Source organism: Gekko japonicus, unplaced genomic scaffold (assembly GCF_001447785.1).
Source record: "Gekko japonicus isolate JY-2015 unplaced genomic scaffold, Gekko_japonicus_V1.1 scaffold2993, whole genome shotgun sequence".
Lineage (NCBI taxonomy): Eukaryota > Metazoa > Chordata > Lepidosauria > Squamata > Gekkonidae > Gekko > Gekko japonicus.
In genome coordinates, this window is record NW_015172103.1 from 140,054 (window position 1) to 155,519 (window position 15,466).

Consider the following 15,466-nt stretch of genomic DNA (forward strand, 5'->3'; position numbering starts at 1 on the left):
AGGAATATCATTATGGCTGTAATCCGGAACATTTTCTTGGGAGCAAATCGCATTGAAAAAAGTGTGTAGACCTCCCTAAGATTGCTTCCTATGTGTGTAGTGGAAGATTTTTATTAATTTTTCAGATTCCGGTATAGAATTAGTTGCTAGAACTTAAGAAATTTTGAATTAGTTTCATATACAGCAAGTTTGTGACTTACAACGGCAGAGTAATAAACAGTCATACCTGTGAATGCATCAGTGAACTTGAGAGGACATTGGGGGGGGGTGAAGAGGAGGAGGCACGGATCGTGGGGAAAGCCCTGGAAGGGCTCTACTGTGCTGGAGTGAAAGAAGGCCGTGTCATCACCCCATCCCTCCTCTAAATGTTCTTTTTCTGTTTGCTGCAAGGGAACAAAGGAAGCTGGGAAAGGGAGGGTAGAGGAGGAACATGGTGATGCCTACCTTCACCTTGTGCCAGCCCAGACACAGTGCAGAAAGTTAGGAGAACCATAGGAATGGTGGTGCCCAGATTTGCGGGATGAAGCCGGGCACCACTGTGCCCATGGTCTTCCTTGCTGGCTGCACCATGCTCTGGTTGGTATAGAGCAGGGGTGTCATGGGCTCATGGGCCGGAAGCGGCCCACCCAGGGCTTTAATCAGGCCCGTGGTTCTCTTCTCCACCCCCCCACCCCGCCTGTCTTCGTCTCAGCTGGCTGGGCCTTGTGTTCACAGTTTCTCCTCCAGCAGGAAGCTCCTCTGGGCTAAAGCACAAAAAAGCTGCAAAGAAAATGTGGAATGGATTTTCCTTTAAGGTCTCTAGGCCCATATAGACTACTCTGGGACTGGAATGACAGCCCCCAGAGTGAATTGAAGGTCCCTGGGAGTAGCAGCTGCATTCTGGGAATGGAATTTCACTCTGGGGGCTGTCATTCCAATCCCAGAATAGTATGTCTGAGCCCAGAAACCTTAATGAAAAGTCCATTCCACATTTTCTTTGCAGTTTTTTTTTTTAGCTGTAATGTATTTCAATGGAGTGGAATTTCAGTTTCCAGTGTTTGTGTGCAAGTTGAATTTATCTGCTTGCATATAAAGGGCTGATGTTTTGAGCCAGCTTGCCTCTGCTGAGTGGACCTGAGAACAGCAAACCTGGGAACCCACAGCCAAAGGGGGACATTACACTAGAGAGCCACTGCCACTCTGAGTAGACCGGGGGGAGCTTGCAATGCCCAACCATTTCATGTTTTCCTAGGCTCAGAAGCCTTTAATATTTTTAGCCTTTATTTTTAGTTCCTGCTCTGATCCTTGTGCTTTTTTTTTGTTGTTGATGTTTTATTTAAAAAATTGCATTGCCAAATCCCACTATCCACCCACCTTTCCATTTTAGGTAGACATCTTTTTTTTGGGGGGGGGGGATTAGGAAGTGTCAGTTATCAAAGACTGTTAAGTAAAATATGGCAAGAGTGTTACTGTTTTAAGCATGTTTGTATTTTAAGTTTTAAAAGCTTTTAATTGTGTTGGTCGGTGTCCTTTACAAAGTTAATATCTTCGCTACCTGGCATTACATTTTATGACACACATGGCCTGGCCTGACAAAGTCCTATTTATATCAGATCTGGCCCTTGTAACAAATGAGTTTGCCACCCCTTGTATAGAGTGAAGCTGAACATCACTGTGCTTCTCCTGACCAGCTGCATGGCTTCAAGGCTGGTGGGAAGTATCTGGGTGCCAGAGTATCTGTGCTCCTCTGGCAAGGAGGAACATTTTGGCTATGTTCCTTCTTGTCAACTGCACTGCACCTGGGCCAGTGAGCAGCTTTGTCCTATGTTAGCCTGGGCATAGTGCAACCAGCATGGAAGAGCCTGCTGGGGCCTCCTCTTCCTCCATCAGGTGAGAGTTGGGGCCCTCTTCCAGGTACATTTTCCCCTCCCAGTCTGCACCTACTGCCCCTCCCCCTTTTTAGGTGTGGTTTTCTCTTAGCTGTTTCTGAAAGAATCCAGAAACTTGAAGATTTTGGTTTCAGACATGAGGTAAAGAAGCCTGCCCCCTCTTTCCTCAAAGTCTGATCTGCGCTGTGTATCTTTAGCCTTCTCTAATGATAAAATTATACAAATCATAACCCAGGAAATTGTGGTTTCCAAGTATATTGTGATTGCCATGTCCAAATCCGGGTGAATGGAGGCACAGCTTCTTCTCTCTATGCCATGTTATGATTTCTTAAAGTTCTGTTAAATGTTAACATTTGTGAAGAATCTCTTGCTCTGTCACTCCAGGGAAGGCGAGCTTATCTAGTTGCAGAAAAGGTGTGGGGGAAGTAATACCAACAAACTCTACTTTTCACCTGAAGCAGCATACTGGCATGTCATGCATCTCTGCTTTTACTATGTACCCTTCTGTTAGAGATCTCCGAAAGCCACTTGTCTCATACTTGTGGTCTACATAGACCATATTCTTTTGAATCGGGACTAGTTATCATAGTGTAAAATATCATTGGGGGGTTTTGCCGTCACTGATCTGGAAAAGCCCTATGATGCCAGTATCCTTTAGTAAGGTGTCTGTCTTCTGTAATTCTCAATATAAGCTGGTCAGTGATAGCTAGTTGTGAATGATCTGTTCTTATCTATCAGCAGCGGAAGGAGTCTGAAACACAGTGTCAGACTGATAGCAAATATGAGGCTGTTCCTGGGCAGACCAAAAATAACAACTGGTCTGATTTCAAGAATTCAGGATATGTGTCAAGGTAAGAAGAGTTGTTGGGCTTCAACAAAATGCAATACTCTAGCTGTTGAGAGTCAGAGGATAAACACTGAGTCAGCTTTGGTTCTCATAAAATGTCATTAATGGGCAGATTTTAGACTTGGAGGGTTTTTTGTAGCATCACTGTCTCCAGAAGCAGTTCCTTGTGCCACCCAGCAGGCCATCTCCCAAACTCATAGCATCGTCAAAAGCACATCTTCTTATTAAACAAGCCGGACAGCTGTAGCCGAAAAACCTTATGTGTGCTTGAATGGGTGTTCTGATAGTGACCCTAGAATCAGAAGGTGGTGTTGATTTCCCCCATTTAGAAACAAATCATCGTATCTAGAAAGTGCCCCTTCCAATAAAGATTATTAACATGGTTCGTGCAGTCATATTATGAGAGTTTTTCTAGCAAAAATGATTTTGTACTGCATTACTTCGTGTTCCTGACCGAAAGCAGTGAGAGAGGCTGATAGGTAGTATATGGGAGAAGCCAGTTTTCATACTGCATGTCAGCACCAGTGATGTTGGGGGGAAATAGGCATGTGCCTCTGGAGGGGAAATTTAGGTTTTAGGCGGGAGATCCAAGCCTAGGACTTAGGCACAAAGTCCTGGGTTGGCACCGTCTACTCCTCATCTGACCCCATCAACAGGTGCCTCCCTCTCTCCGGACTTGCTCAGCCAGCCTTGGTAGTAGCAAGTAAAGAAGCTCTGCATTGAAAAGCTAGAGCTCCTGCCTGTGTACACATCAATTTGTGCCTCCCTCCCTAAGCCATAGGGCACAGTGGTGCACCTGACATGACCCTCATGGCTCACCCTCATGGTTGTGTCGACAAACAGGGTGAAAGGGCACCTGGCACCCTGCGTGGCCTCTGCTACTCTGCCTGCAGGAAAAAGGCACCGGGTGCAGCATCACTCCCACTGCCACCGTTGTCTCAGGCGACCATAGCACATGAGCAGCAGCAGCACGTAATGCTGGCATTTGACTCCTCCCTCAACTGCTGGGGCTTCCTAGAAATCGGCCTTTTCCTCCTCCTGCTTCTGCTGCAGGGTAGGTGCTGGCTATCCACCTGCGGGGAATGCTCAGGATGTCCATCTGTGCTTTCCCTTCTTTCCCCCTTTGTAATTTATTTATTTATTTATCAAACTTCTACCCCGCCCTCCCCGCAAGCGGGCTCAGTGAAGAATAATGAAGCTCAGTGAAGAATAATGGTAGAAACTCCTACATTGATGCCCTGTGAAGGTGCAAAGCTCCCTCAGTAGAAATTCACAGATTATCACTCAAGGAACAACAGTCACACAGAGGCAACTTAACTTGCTTAAAAGAAAAAAAGCTAGTGGAACTTTTTGAAAGAAAAGATACAATCCTACGGAGTTGGGGGTAACAAAGTGAGATTTTTTAAAGGAGGGTGAAGAAAGGAGTTTAGTTTGAAAGTAATATAAGATGGTGCTTAATCATGGCAGAGGACGCCAGGAGTGGCTGCAGGCCCTGCTGCTTGGTGCCTGGCTGCCACCCTAGCGAACCCTAGGAGAGGCTGTGGGCCCCGCGGCACAGGCAGAGGAACCCCCTGAGAGCCACTCCCTGCCTGGCTGTCGCGGTGGAGTGCTCAGGGAGGGGCCTCTCTGGGTCAGGCTGCACAGTGGGGGGGAGGTTTCTCTGGAAGAGCCTCTGGGGCCAGCTGCAGTGGTGGAGGATGCCAGGAGCTGCTCTGGGCTTGGAGCGGCTCCTAGGTACCATTGCTGTTGCAATGGGGGGGGGGGATGTGCCTCCCATGTGTCTCGCAGGCCTCTTCGCACGTGTTGGTACAATTCAGTGACTACTGTATGCACCAGAAAACTTTGTTAACCGCCACCCATTCGAACAGGCGCTATGTAATGATTTGATCCTTGGGAAGAAACTAACAGCAAGAATGGAAAATTATACACCCAGCCATACAAACATACAAAATTCGAACTTTGTTCTACAATAAAAACAGACCACTGACAGCTTAAAGCAACAGTTTCCAGGCTAGTTTCATAATCGTTTGTTTTCTTAGCTTATAGAACCCTTTTAAAATAAGTAATTTTTAAAAATTAAAGTAATTTCTCTACATGACTTAACCATATGATGTATTAGGTGTCATGTATTAGGAAAAGCAATAGATCTGGCAACTAGTTCAGCACAAAGTTTAAAAGCGTATTAGGTCTGAGATACGTAATCATACATACATAATCATGCATGCATCTGTTTTACTTTGCATTTTGGGATGCTTACTGAAAACAGAATGACATGTGCACATGAACTCGAGCCATGCAATACAAAGCAGTACTGTAGAGCTCGACTGTTGCTTTAATATTTAATATCTACAGGAACACTAGGCATAACATGTCCCCTCCAAAACAAACAAAAACAGAATAATCTTGCTGATCAGTCACTTTTGTGAACAGAACTTCTGCCGTACAACAAAGTATTAGCTCTCATAAGAACATAAGAGAAGCCAAAGTTGGATCAGGCCAATAAGAACATAAGAGAAGCCAAAGTTGGATCAGGCCAATGGCCCATCCAGTCCAACACTCTCTCACACAGTGGCCAAAAATACCAGGTGCCATCAGGAGGTCCACCAGTGGGGCCAGGACACTAGAAGCTCTCCCACTGATGGACCTCTGCTCCATATGTTTATCTAATTCCCTCTTGAAGCCATCCATGTTTGTAGCCACCACCACCTTCTGTGGCAGTGAATTCCATTTGTTAATCATTCTTTGGGTGAAGAAGGACTTCCTTTTATCTGTTCTAACCCGACTGATCAGCAATTTCGTTTATGAGTTCTTGTATTGTGAGAAAGGGAGAAAAGTACTTCTTTCTCTACCTGCTCTATCCCATGCATTATATATATTTGTTGTTCCATTTAATTGAATGAATTAAATATATATATATATATAGTTTTAATAATAGATAATAGTATCCCATGATATTATAGATAAGATAGGCCTGTCCCATTCATTCAATTAAATGGAACAACACTGAGCTGGAAAAGATTTATTTAGGAAAAAAATGTAAGGTGTTTCTCCAGTAACCTGCCTCAGGGCATCAGAGGGACTGCAGCATCGAGTTTCAAGGCAGGTAAATTTCTGGCAAACATTAGGTGTATCCATGCTATGCAGAATCTTCTTGGGATTTCCCTCTTTTAACAGGAGGTATGTACAATGTAATAAAGAGCATCATTTAAAACTGAGGTTTGTGTTTCCTTTCATTAAAGCTCAAACTTCAATATTTTTTCCATCAAGGCTAGTTGCATCTAGTTTTAACTCGCACTGCCACATAAACTAGTTTTCAATGGCAAGATGCCAGGCAGAGGGGGCAGTTGTGTGTCTCAAACTAATGTAGACAAAAATGCTACTTAGACAGAAATAAGTCCAGCCACCATCTTCCCTCTCTCCAATGAGCCTTGTTGCATTTAAGACTGAAAGTCACTAGGAGATGTACACTGCATATTCGCATCTAGGCTATATTGTGTTTCATCCAAGATGATCTTTCAACCTCTGCTTAGGATGCAGACTGCAAGAACAAAAACAGCCCTAAGGGAGAAGGGGCCAGCCCTTTCTAGAATGGCCTTAAATTCATGTTTCAGTATGATGCTGTTGGGGGTTCTGCATTGCAAAACGTCTGCCTCTCGTTTAATAACCGAAGCCAAAGGATGCAGTGCCCTGTCCTTCGTGATGGGAGACTCATGTAGCAAGAGCTGAAAGCCATGAAGAATTCATGAAGTTGAAACGCTTAGTAGGCCCTGAAAGAACTAGTTAGCTTGATAGGAAGCATTCCGTGCACTCTGTCCTTGAAATACTTCACCTAATACTAAAAACCTGCCATTTCATTTCATTGGGTGCTGCTGCCCCAAGGCTCCCCTCCCCCGATCTCCCTGACCCAACCTCCATTCTCACCCAACTCTCTTCCCCTCGACCTCCCCCTTACTTCCATCTTCGCCACAAGTCAACAGGAGGCCACAGAGGAGCACCAGGCCACACTGCCACCATCAGCTAGTGGCAAGGATGGAGGTCAGGGCCAAGGCTCCAGCCTCCCCTGGCTCCCCTCTCCTGATAGCGAAGTAGGCCCAGGGCACTCTGCAAACCACCCCAGGAACCCACCCACTTGCAACCCTGGCTCCGCTATCCCCCCCCCCGACCTCCATATTTCCCTACGAGGCCAGCAAGATGGTGCAGGCCAGGTGGCGAATGAGAGTGGGCCTGGGCCACGGCTGACTCAGGCTTGGCCAGCAGTCGCTTGTTGCGGCGGTGGCTCCTCAGCAGAGGTGGGTCCCAGCTCTCAGCTCACTCGCTGCTTGTGCCACCTGGCAAGCAGGCTCTACAGCTTCCTTGTCCCACCGGAAGGAGGACTGCTGGGAGGGCAGGGCCGCCCAGTCCTCGGACCTGTTTCCCTGCCCTGAGATAGAAATCACTGTGCTGAGGGCTGGATATCAGTGCAATAGCAGAGGCAGCCCTGGTTGGATTCCCTGTTTGTAATATCTTTTATAGATCTGTGGTGCGCTTGCATTTTCAGGACTGTAGTATTAGTCTCTGTATCTCAAAAAGGATATTAGGAAAGGGTTGCTGCAATAACAGTTTCAGAGAAATCTTCCACGTAAGGAAAGTCCAAGGAGTTTGGGGCTTCTTAGCTTAGAGAAGTGATGACTAAGAGGAACATTCATAAAATTGTTTGTGGGGTAGAGAATACATATAGAGAACTCTTTCTCCCGTAGTGATTGAACTTGTGGGCAGCACCTAGTGAAGTGAATGGGCAGTGTATTTAGGACAGAGGTACTTCTATACTCAACTAATAATTCACTTGTGAAATCCACTCTCGTAGGACTAGCCATTAATTTTGTTGGCTTTAAAACGGGATTCAGCACATTCGTAGAGAATAGATCCATCGGTGGTTCTGAACTAAATGAAGCCTCTCTGTTCAGAGAAAATAACACCTTGAATATGAGTGCTTGGGGACAATAACACCACTGTAGGCTTTCTAGATGCATCTGGGTAGCTAGTATGAGCAGAATGCTAGACCAAATAGACTGTTGTTCTGTTCTGGTGTCTGTACTCTTATTTTAAGAGAACTGGGCTACATGCGGTACTACAACTTGCCTTTTGTAGTACTTTAGTTGCTAACCGTTGGTCATGTTTTGATTCTCTCTGCAGGTATTTAACAGATTTTGAGCCAATCCAGTGTCTAGGTTGTGGAGGATTTGGGGTAGTTTTTGAAGCTAGAAACAAAGTAGATGATTGCAACTATGCTATCAAAAGAATACGTCTACCCAATAGGTATGTAAAGATTTTCTCTAAATTTGAACAACGATAAACAAATTTGGATAAACATATGGAGCAGAGGTCCATCAGTGGCTATTAGCCACAAGGTATAGATGGGTACTCTCGGTCTGGGGCAAGTGATGCTCTGTATTCTTGGTGCTTGGGGGGGGGGGGCAACAGTGGGAGGGCTTCCAGTGTCCTGGCCCCACTGGTGGACCTCCTGATGGCACCTGGTATTTTTGGCCACTGTGTGGCCCAGAGTGTTGGACTGGATGGGCCATTGGCCTGACCCAACATTGGCTTCTCTTATGTTCTTAAGGGACTTCAGTGTTTTTGGACAAAATCTAGTTAACACATGTAATGAAATGTTGCTGTGGTGTACTGTGTGCAATTGTGTTTATAAGTTGCTTTAGATATAATCGCAACATGGAAAGTAACAACGAGACAATAAGTGTGAATTATATAGAATAAATAATTTTTGCTTGAGGATAGAACATTTTGAAACATTTGAGGTACTCTCCTACCTGTTGTCCCTGGAGGTGGGAAGGAGGCTGATCTTCCTGTCTCTGGGAGGGAGGGAAGGAGGCCCTGCCACCCGCGGGGGAACAAAGGCTGCTGGGGGGGAGAATCAGCCTCACCAGCCCCTTGGAGTCCCTTTGTGAAAGTGAACAAGTGTGTAGGCAACGGTCACCTGGTAGGCATCATAGACACTTCCAAAATGCTCTCGACTAAAGACTGGGGGGGGGGGCTCAACCCAAGAGACATCTGCGGACCAAGAGGGTCAAGCGAACACTATATAAGCTCAACCCAAGATATATCTGCGAACCAAGAAGGTCGAGCTAACACTATATAATATTAAAAATACAAATTTTATCAAGGTGTACACATGTTAAAACATACTGTGATTAAAAGAAAGAGTCTAAATTTCAGACTTTTAAAAGTTTTTCTAATACAAACACACTTGACTGGTAAACACTTTTAAAGTTAGGACCAAACGCGTTTCGGCCCCTTCGGGCCTTCCTCAGTGATCACTATTCTTTATATTACACTGTGTGTGTGTATATATATATATCCAGATGTTGTTTCCTGAAATTATAGAAAGGAAAAAAAGAGGGGGGGGGGAGCCTGATTATTACATACCAAATGTATAAGAAATAAAACAACAACAACAACAACAATAATAATAATAATAATAATAATAATGATTTTTTTTTGCTGAAGTTACCTTATATGTTTTTAGTTATGCTACTAGCTCGTATGTTGGGCCATAAATATAGCCATGCCAATTCTTCAAATTATTCTGAATACATATAAAAATAAAAATACAATTAATTAAATTTTACAAGTAGTCTAATTTTAGAATAATTTTAGCCTGAAATATAATTAAATTGGCTAACAGAACTACAGAATGACAGGTATAGATGTTTTCAAAGACAGCAAGTCCAGATGACACAAATTATTCAGGATGGTGAAAACCAAAAGGCTCCAAGAGGATCTTCATAAACTGGACGAGTGAGTGAGTGGGCAACAATGTGGCAGACGAAGTCCAGTCCTGGTAAGGTGATGCACATGGGGACCAAAAAAAAAAAAAAGAATCCCAGCTTCAAGTGCAGGCTACTGAAACCTGAACTTGCGAGTGGCTCAATGAAAGTATCTACCCAGTGTGCTGCAGCACTGAAGAAGGCAAAATCTGGTGTACAAAATGTACTGTAGCCACTGATCCCATTAAATATTTGGGAATAAATGTGACTGGGCAAATGGTGATCTCTTCAAAAATAACTACCAGAAGACTTGGAAATTGATACAAGCAGATTTGTCCAGATGGCAAAAAATTAGAAATTTCCTGGCTGGGAAGAATTTCTACAATTAAAATAAATGTAGTGCCAAAACTAAACTTTTTTATCTTCGACGTGGTCTCTGTGCTTCATACCCATAGGATCTAGTGCGCAGGCGCTGGATCGATCGGTGCTGTAGCAAGCTCTATTAACGGATTTTCTCACCCAGTCCCTCTGGGCATGTGCAGGAACCCCACCGCGCATGCCCAGAGGGGTGGGAGCAGACATCCCGCCAGTTCCTTTCTTACCGCCGCGTTGGAAAGACCTCTTTCTTCGTTGGTCTGATTGGTTCGCTGTATGGCTTTCGGCTCACAGTTCTTAGGAATCATTTTCATACTTTATTTTTCCTCTTTCGTTGTTTGTTCTCTTCAGAATTTTTTTTTTTAAAAGGACTTTGATTTCTACCGAGGGGAATTTACCTCAGGCCTCCAGGCCAACCCCCCCCCCCCCAAACCGTTCCCTCCACTTCACTTCTTTATGGAGAAGTGGGGATTTTTCAATAGATGTAAATGTTGTGGTAGCAAACTTGCTCCTCCCAACCGTCATACCCTCTGCATTTTTTGCCTTGGAGAGTCTCACTAGCCAGAGTCCTGTCATCACTGTGTTCGTTTCTCTAACCAAACAAGGAAGAACCGCGCTGTGCGCCTTAAAGTACTGCTGCTTGAATCGGCCCTTGCTCCTGCCTCAGCGATGGAGGAGAGACCGTCTACATCGACAGCTCTGGCATCGAGACCTGCCTCCGATGTCTACCGCCTGACACTGAAGGCACAATCGTCCGCTTCCACACCAGTCAAAAAGAAGGCTAAGTCAAGTACAGAGCATAAGCCCGCGAAGAAGGGCACTTCCAAGTCCCTCAAGGCGGCGAAGAAGGGGAAGGAAGTGGTCCCTGCACTAGGTACTGCCCCTATAGTGCCTCCCGCTCCAACAGCAGTATAGATATCGGAGGCCACCGATACCGACCATCCATGTATTGGACTCCCCTGTCCACCAGATGGAGCATCCTTACTCCGACATCAAAACTCCTAAGTCATCAGATAGATGCAGAGCAGTCTCCATCATCAACATCGACGGTATCGGAAGCTCCCGACATCGATCCACGTGCCTCATCTGACACGCAGCGTCACCCTCCACGTCTGCACACTCAATCTGTCGATATCGACAACCGAGATTACAGGGACAATTCCCATAGACAGGCTACTGCTTTGTCTCCCAGACGTCCATGGTCCAGAAGTCGCTCCTGTGGAGTCTTCCTGCCCCCCCCCCAATGTCGTGGGATCAACAACAGTTGAGGTACATCTACGGGGCTTATCCACCATCCATACCGTGGTTGACTCCCGCCGGCTATTCTGATTGGGATCGCTATTAGACCCGTTCTGTTCATAAGTCGAGACCTTCAGCATCTCTGTCGTGTCCTCCTGTAGTTGATCCGTCCCACCATACCATGTAACCAAGTCGTCCTCTCAATCCTCCGGTCACTCCGAACCCTGTCGTTCCTGTTGTCCAAACGAAACCCGTATCTTGTCAACAGGACACTTCGGTCCACACACCTCAACAAGACTCCTCAGACTTTATAGAAGAGGACTCAGATACGGAAGCTTCTGAGGCTCATACCTCTCCTGACCATAAATCTCCCAATCAGGATGTCGCGGAGGACTTACCAGTATCTTCATCTAACAACCCCATGTAGAGAGCATTACAGTAGTCTAATCTCGAGGTGGCCATTGTGTGGATCATTGTTGCCAAGTCATTGCGTTTGAGGAAGGGAACCAACTGCCTGATCAGCTGAAGGTGGTAAAAGGCTAACTTGGCAGTGGCTGCTACCTGGGCCCCCATAGTTAAAGAGGCATCCAGGAGTGCTCCCAGACTCCTAACTTCCAGCGCTGGCACCAACTGCACCCCATTGAAGGTTGAGAGTGGAATCCCTACCCTTGGGCCACCCTGGCTCAGGCATAGGACCTCCGTCTTTGTCGGATTCAGTTTCAGTCGAGTCAGTCTAAGCCAACCAGCCATGGCTTGTAATGCCTGGTCCACATATTCCGGTGTACAGTCAGACTGGCTGCCCAACAGCACCTCAGCCTCTGGGCAAGGGGGCGCATATAGATGTTGAACAACATCGGGGAAAGTACTGCCCCTTGAGGCACACCACAGGTCAGTGGATGCCTTCGGGACAGCTGTTCCCCTAGTACCACCCTTTGTCCCCGACCCTGAAGATAGGATGTGAGTCATTGCAAGGCAAGCCTCTGAACTCCAGAGTCGGCAAGGTGATGGATCAGTAGCTGATGGTCAACCATGTTGAATGCTGCCAACAGGTTCAACAACAGCACTGCTGATCCACCTCGATCCGGGTGCCTCCTGAGGTAATCCGTGAGGGTGACCAGTGCTGTTTCCATCCCGTGTCCCGGGCAAAAACCAGACTGGAAGGAGTCTAGAGTGGAAGTGTCATCCAAAAAGTTCATGACCCAATGACCCCTAACAACAACTGCCTTTTAGCTTTCACAATGAAAATTTGGGACTACAGAAAAAAATACCTTGCCCATGACATACCACCGCTCATGACCTACACAAATCAAACCTGGTTCCCACCAGACATGGAAACCGGTGCTTTCAGAGAATGGACCTCAGCAGGACTCTTGCACCCTCTGAACTTTGTCAAACAGGGTAAGATACAGGATAAAACCTACATTGAAGGGCAAATAGTCAAACATATCCCATGGCTCCGTTATTAACTGAAAAGACTAACACGGATTCCCCACTCCTCCACATACAGCCACTGATGTGGCCTTGGGTCAGTCATGGCTCTCTCAGAGCTGTTCTCTCAGGAGCAGTTCTCTAAAGAGCTCTCACAGCAGCACCTACCTCACAGGCAATGTTCCCTCTAAGCTGTGGAGTCTTGTGGGCAAAAATTCTACTTGGTGAGCGACTGGCATTAAAGTTGTGAGCGAGCGATTTGGTGGCTGCTGCATAAATGAGCTTGCTCTGGAGCCACCCTTCCTGTGCTAGGACAAAAAGGTGTGAGCCGGAGGCTAAAAAACTGTGAGCTGGCTCACACTAACTCAGCTTAGAGGGAACACTGCTCACAGGGTGTCTGTTATGGGGAAGGGAAGGGAAAGGAGATTGTAAGCTGCTCTGAGACTCCTTCGGGTAGTGAAGAGTGGGGTATGGATCCAATCACTGCCTCCTCGTAACAGAATTTCTAGCCTCTACAGGTACCTTCAGGGTTGAATGCTTTCTGGAGACACATCCAGACTCTTCAAAGAGTGTGCTATCCAAAATCTACAATATCATAATAGCAATCAAAACTGATTTGATTTGGGCTTCCGGTCTGGCTCCCGCGTATGGCGGACGCTTCCTCGGGTTGCTCCCGAGGGCGCCTCGCCCGCCCGCGGTGGAGGAGGGAATCCACGCGAGCGGAGACCCGAACGAGCCCCTCAGGAGAGAGGAACTCGGATCCGGGGCGCTTTAGGGCGCACTAGGGGGGAGTCGCTCTTTCGGCCGAGAGGTCGGAGAATGAGGCTCCCGCCATGCCCCAATGGACCTTGCTGCGTGAGCGACCCCGAACGGGGTTTAGCGGAGCCACCAGACATCACCGAGTGATAAAGCGACCATCCGCAAAAATGGAAAAAGAAAAAGAAAAGATCGGCTTAACTGTGAGTTGTCAAAATGCAAAGAAAAAGAACTAAAAACGTTTTCCCCCGCCCAGCGAAAAAGGCGAAGAGGTTAATCCTCCATTTGCATAAGAAGCGAAGAAAAGGAGGGGGGGAATGGATTGAGCGGACAGTGATGTTTTCCTTTGATGTATTTGAAACAAAGCGGGGAAAAGTTTTGTCTCTCTGGAGCACATTTTAAGAACTTTCTAAAAGTAAACAAAAAAGAAAAGATGTCGGAGCTGGGCAAAAGCGAGCGGAGAAGAAGGGAGGGACTTCCGTCTGGGCGTTTGCTTGTGTGCGAGAGCCGGCTGTTGAATGTTTGGACTGTTTATGGCTGTGAATCCGACGGGAGTTTTGTAAAACGGAAAAGTTTGAATTGTGACAGCGAGAAGTGCCTGGCAAGCGCTTATATGTCAACAATTGCGAGGAGGACCCATAGAGAGTTTGGGAGCGGATATAAAAGCGAAAATGAAATTAATACCATTCTCAAAACTGGGGACCTCCGGTAATGGCATGAAAAGAAGAGGATTTATAGTGCATGAACTGAGAGTATTAACAACAACCCGAAGGAGGATCTAACAAGCCGGAAGGAGAAGACAACAGAGGAAGCTCCTCCACGTCAGCGATAGTAAAAGTACCCAGCACGCAAAGAAGCGGTTCTGAATGTGCACAGAAGAGATTTTTTTTTTATTAACAGAAATTCAAAGGAACATTACTAAGATACTAACAGAGAACTACATGTGACAGGACTATGAAAAGAAGTTTGACAACACACAGAAGAAGCCCAAGAAGATTAATTGGACATTACTAACAGTTTAATTTACCAGTTTATATATCACTCAGCTTTCTCTTTTCCCCACTGTCTACCCTTCCCATTTTTTCTTTTAAGCGAAATACCTCCCCTTTTTAGGGGAGCCAATAAAATCGTTATTAAAAAAAAAACTGATTTGATTTGTATGCAAACCCAATCACCAGAATTCAAGCTAATAACGTTCTGAGTAGGCCCATTCCCTTGCCCAGGGGCTGGTGTCCCTTGTCCCCACTTACTTTTGCCATGGCTATTGAACCCCCCTGGCCTTGGCCATTAGGAACACTACATTAATTCAGGGCATAGAAACTGGTAATGTGGTTCACAAGGTTAGTTTATATGCCGATGATTTAACTATTTTTCTTCAAATCCAGAAACATCTCTCTTGGAACTACAACAAATTTTTAGTGACTAAATCTAAAATAATTCCGCTTTGGGTTAAACATAGTACGGAACAACGAATTCAAAAAATCTTCCCATTTCAATGGTTGCACACAAAATGGAGATACTTAGGTATTTGGATACCTCCAAACTTGAAAGACCTGGTAGACTGTAATATTAATAAGATTTTTCAGGAGGCAAAAAATATGATGCAAAGATGGCATCGTATGGGTCCTTGGGCTGATAAAATAAGCATGATCAAAAGTTTCATATTGCCAAAAAAATTATTTTTATTCAGAGCTCCGCCAGTGATAATCTCCAAAAAAGATTTGCGGAAGTGGCAATCAGAAATTAATACATTATTTTGGAGCTATAAAATATCTCGGATTAAATTTTCTCTGTTAAAGCGTCTCCCTCTAGAAGGAGGCTTAGGCATTCTGGATCTGGAAACATATTATGAAGCGGCTAATTTAGCTACTATTGTAAGGATTTAAAATACTAATTCTTTGTTGAACCGGCAACAAATAGAAGAGTGGGGGCTGGTTTGGTTAATGGGAGCGGTGGCGCAGGCTGTAAATGCAGCCTGCTTTAACATCTGCCCGAACATCTGTTCGAGCCCCACCGTGGCCGGAGTGAGCTCCCGGCCTACGTCCCAGCTCCCGCCCACCCAGCGGTTCAAAAGCCCGTTAAAGGGCGAGTAGATAAATGGGGACCTACCCTTAGTAGGGTAGGGGGCACCCCCTCGTCCTGAGGAGTGTGGTGTGCGGCGGTGGCGAAGGAACAGCGATGATGGCGGCAAC

The 15,466-nt window shown here is 45.9% G+C and overlaps 1 protein-coding gene across 1 annotated transcript in view; it reads left to right on the plus strand.

Moving 5' to 3' along the window:
• Window positions 1–15,466, plus strand: part of EIF2AK3 (eukaryotic translation initiation factor 2 alpha kinase 3) — a 72,932-nt gene that overhangs the window by 23,173 nt on the left and 34,293 nt on the right. The window contains exons 8-9 of the mRNA XM_015420950.1: window positions 2,607–2,719; window positions 7,888–8,010. Of these exons, the coding sequence (XP_015276436.1) occupies window positions 2,607–2,719; window positions 7,888–8,010 (236 nt within the window). The remainder of the gene's footprint in view (window positions 1–2,606; window positions 2,720–7,887; window positions 8,011–15,466) is intronic.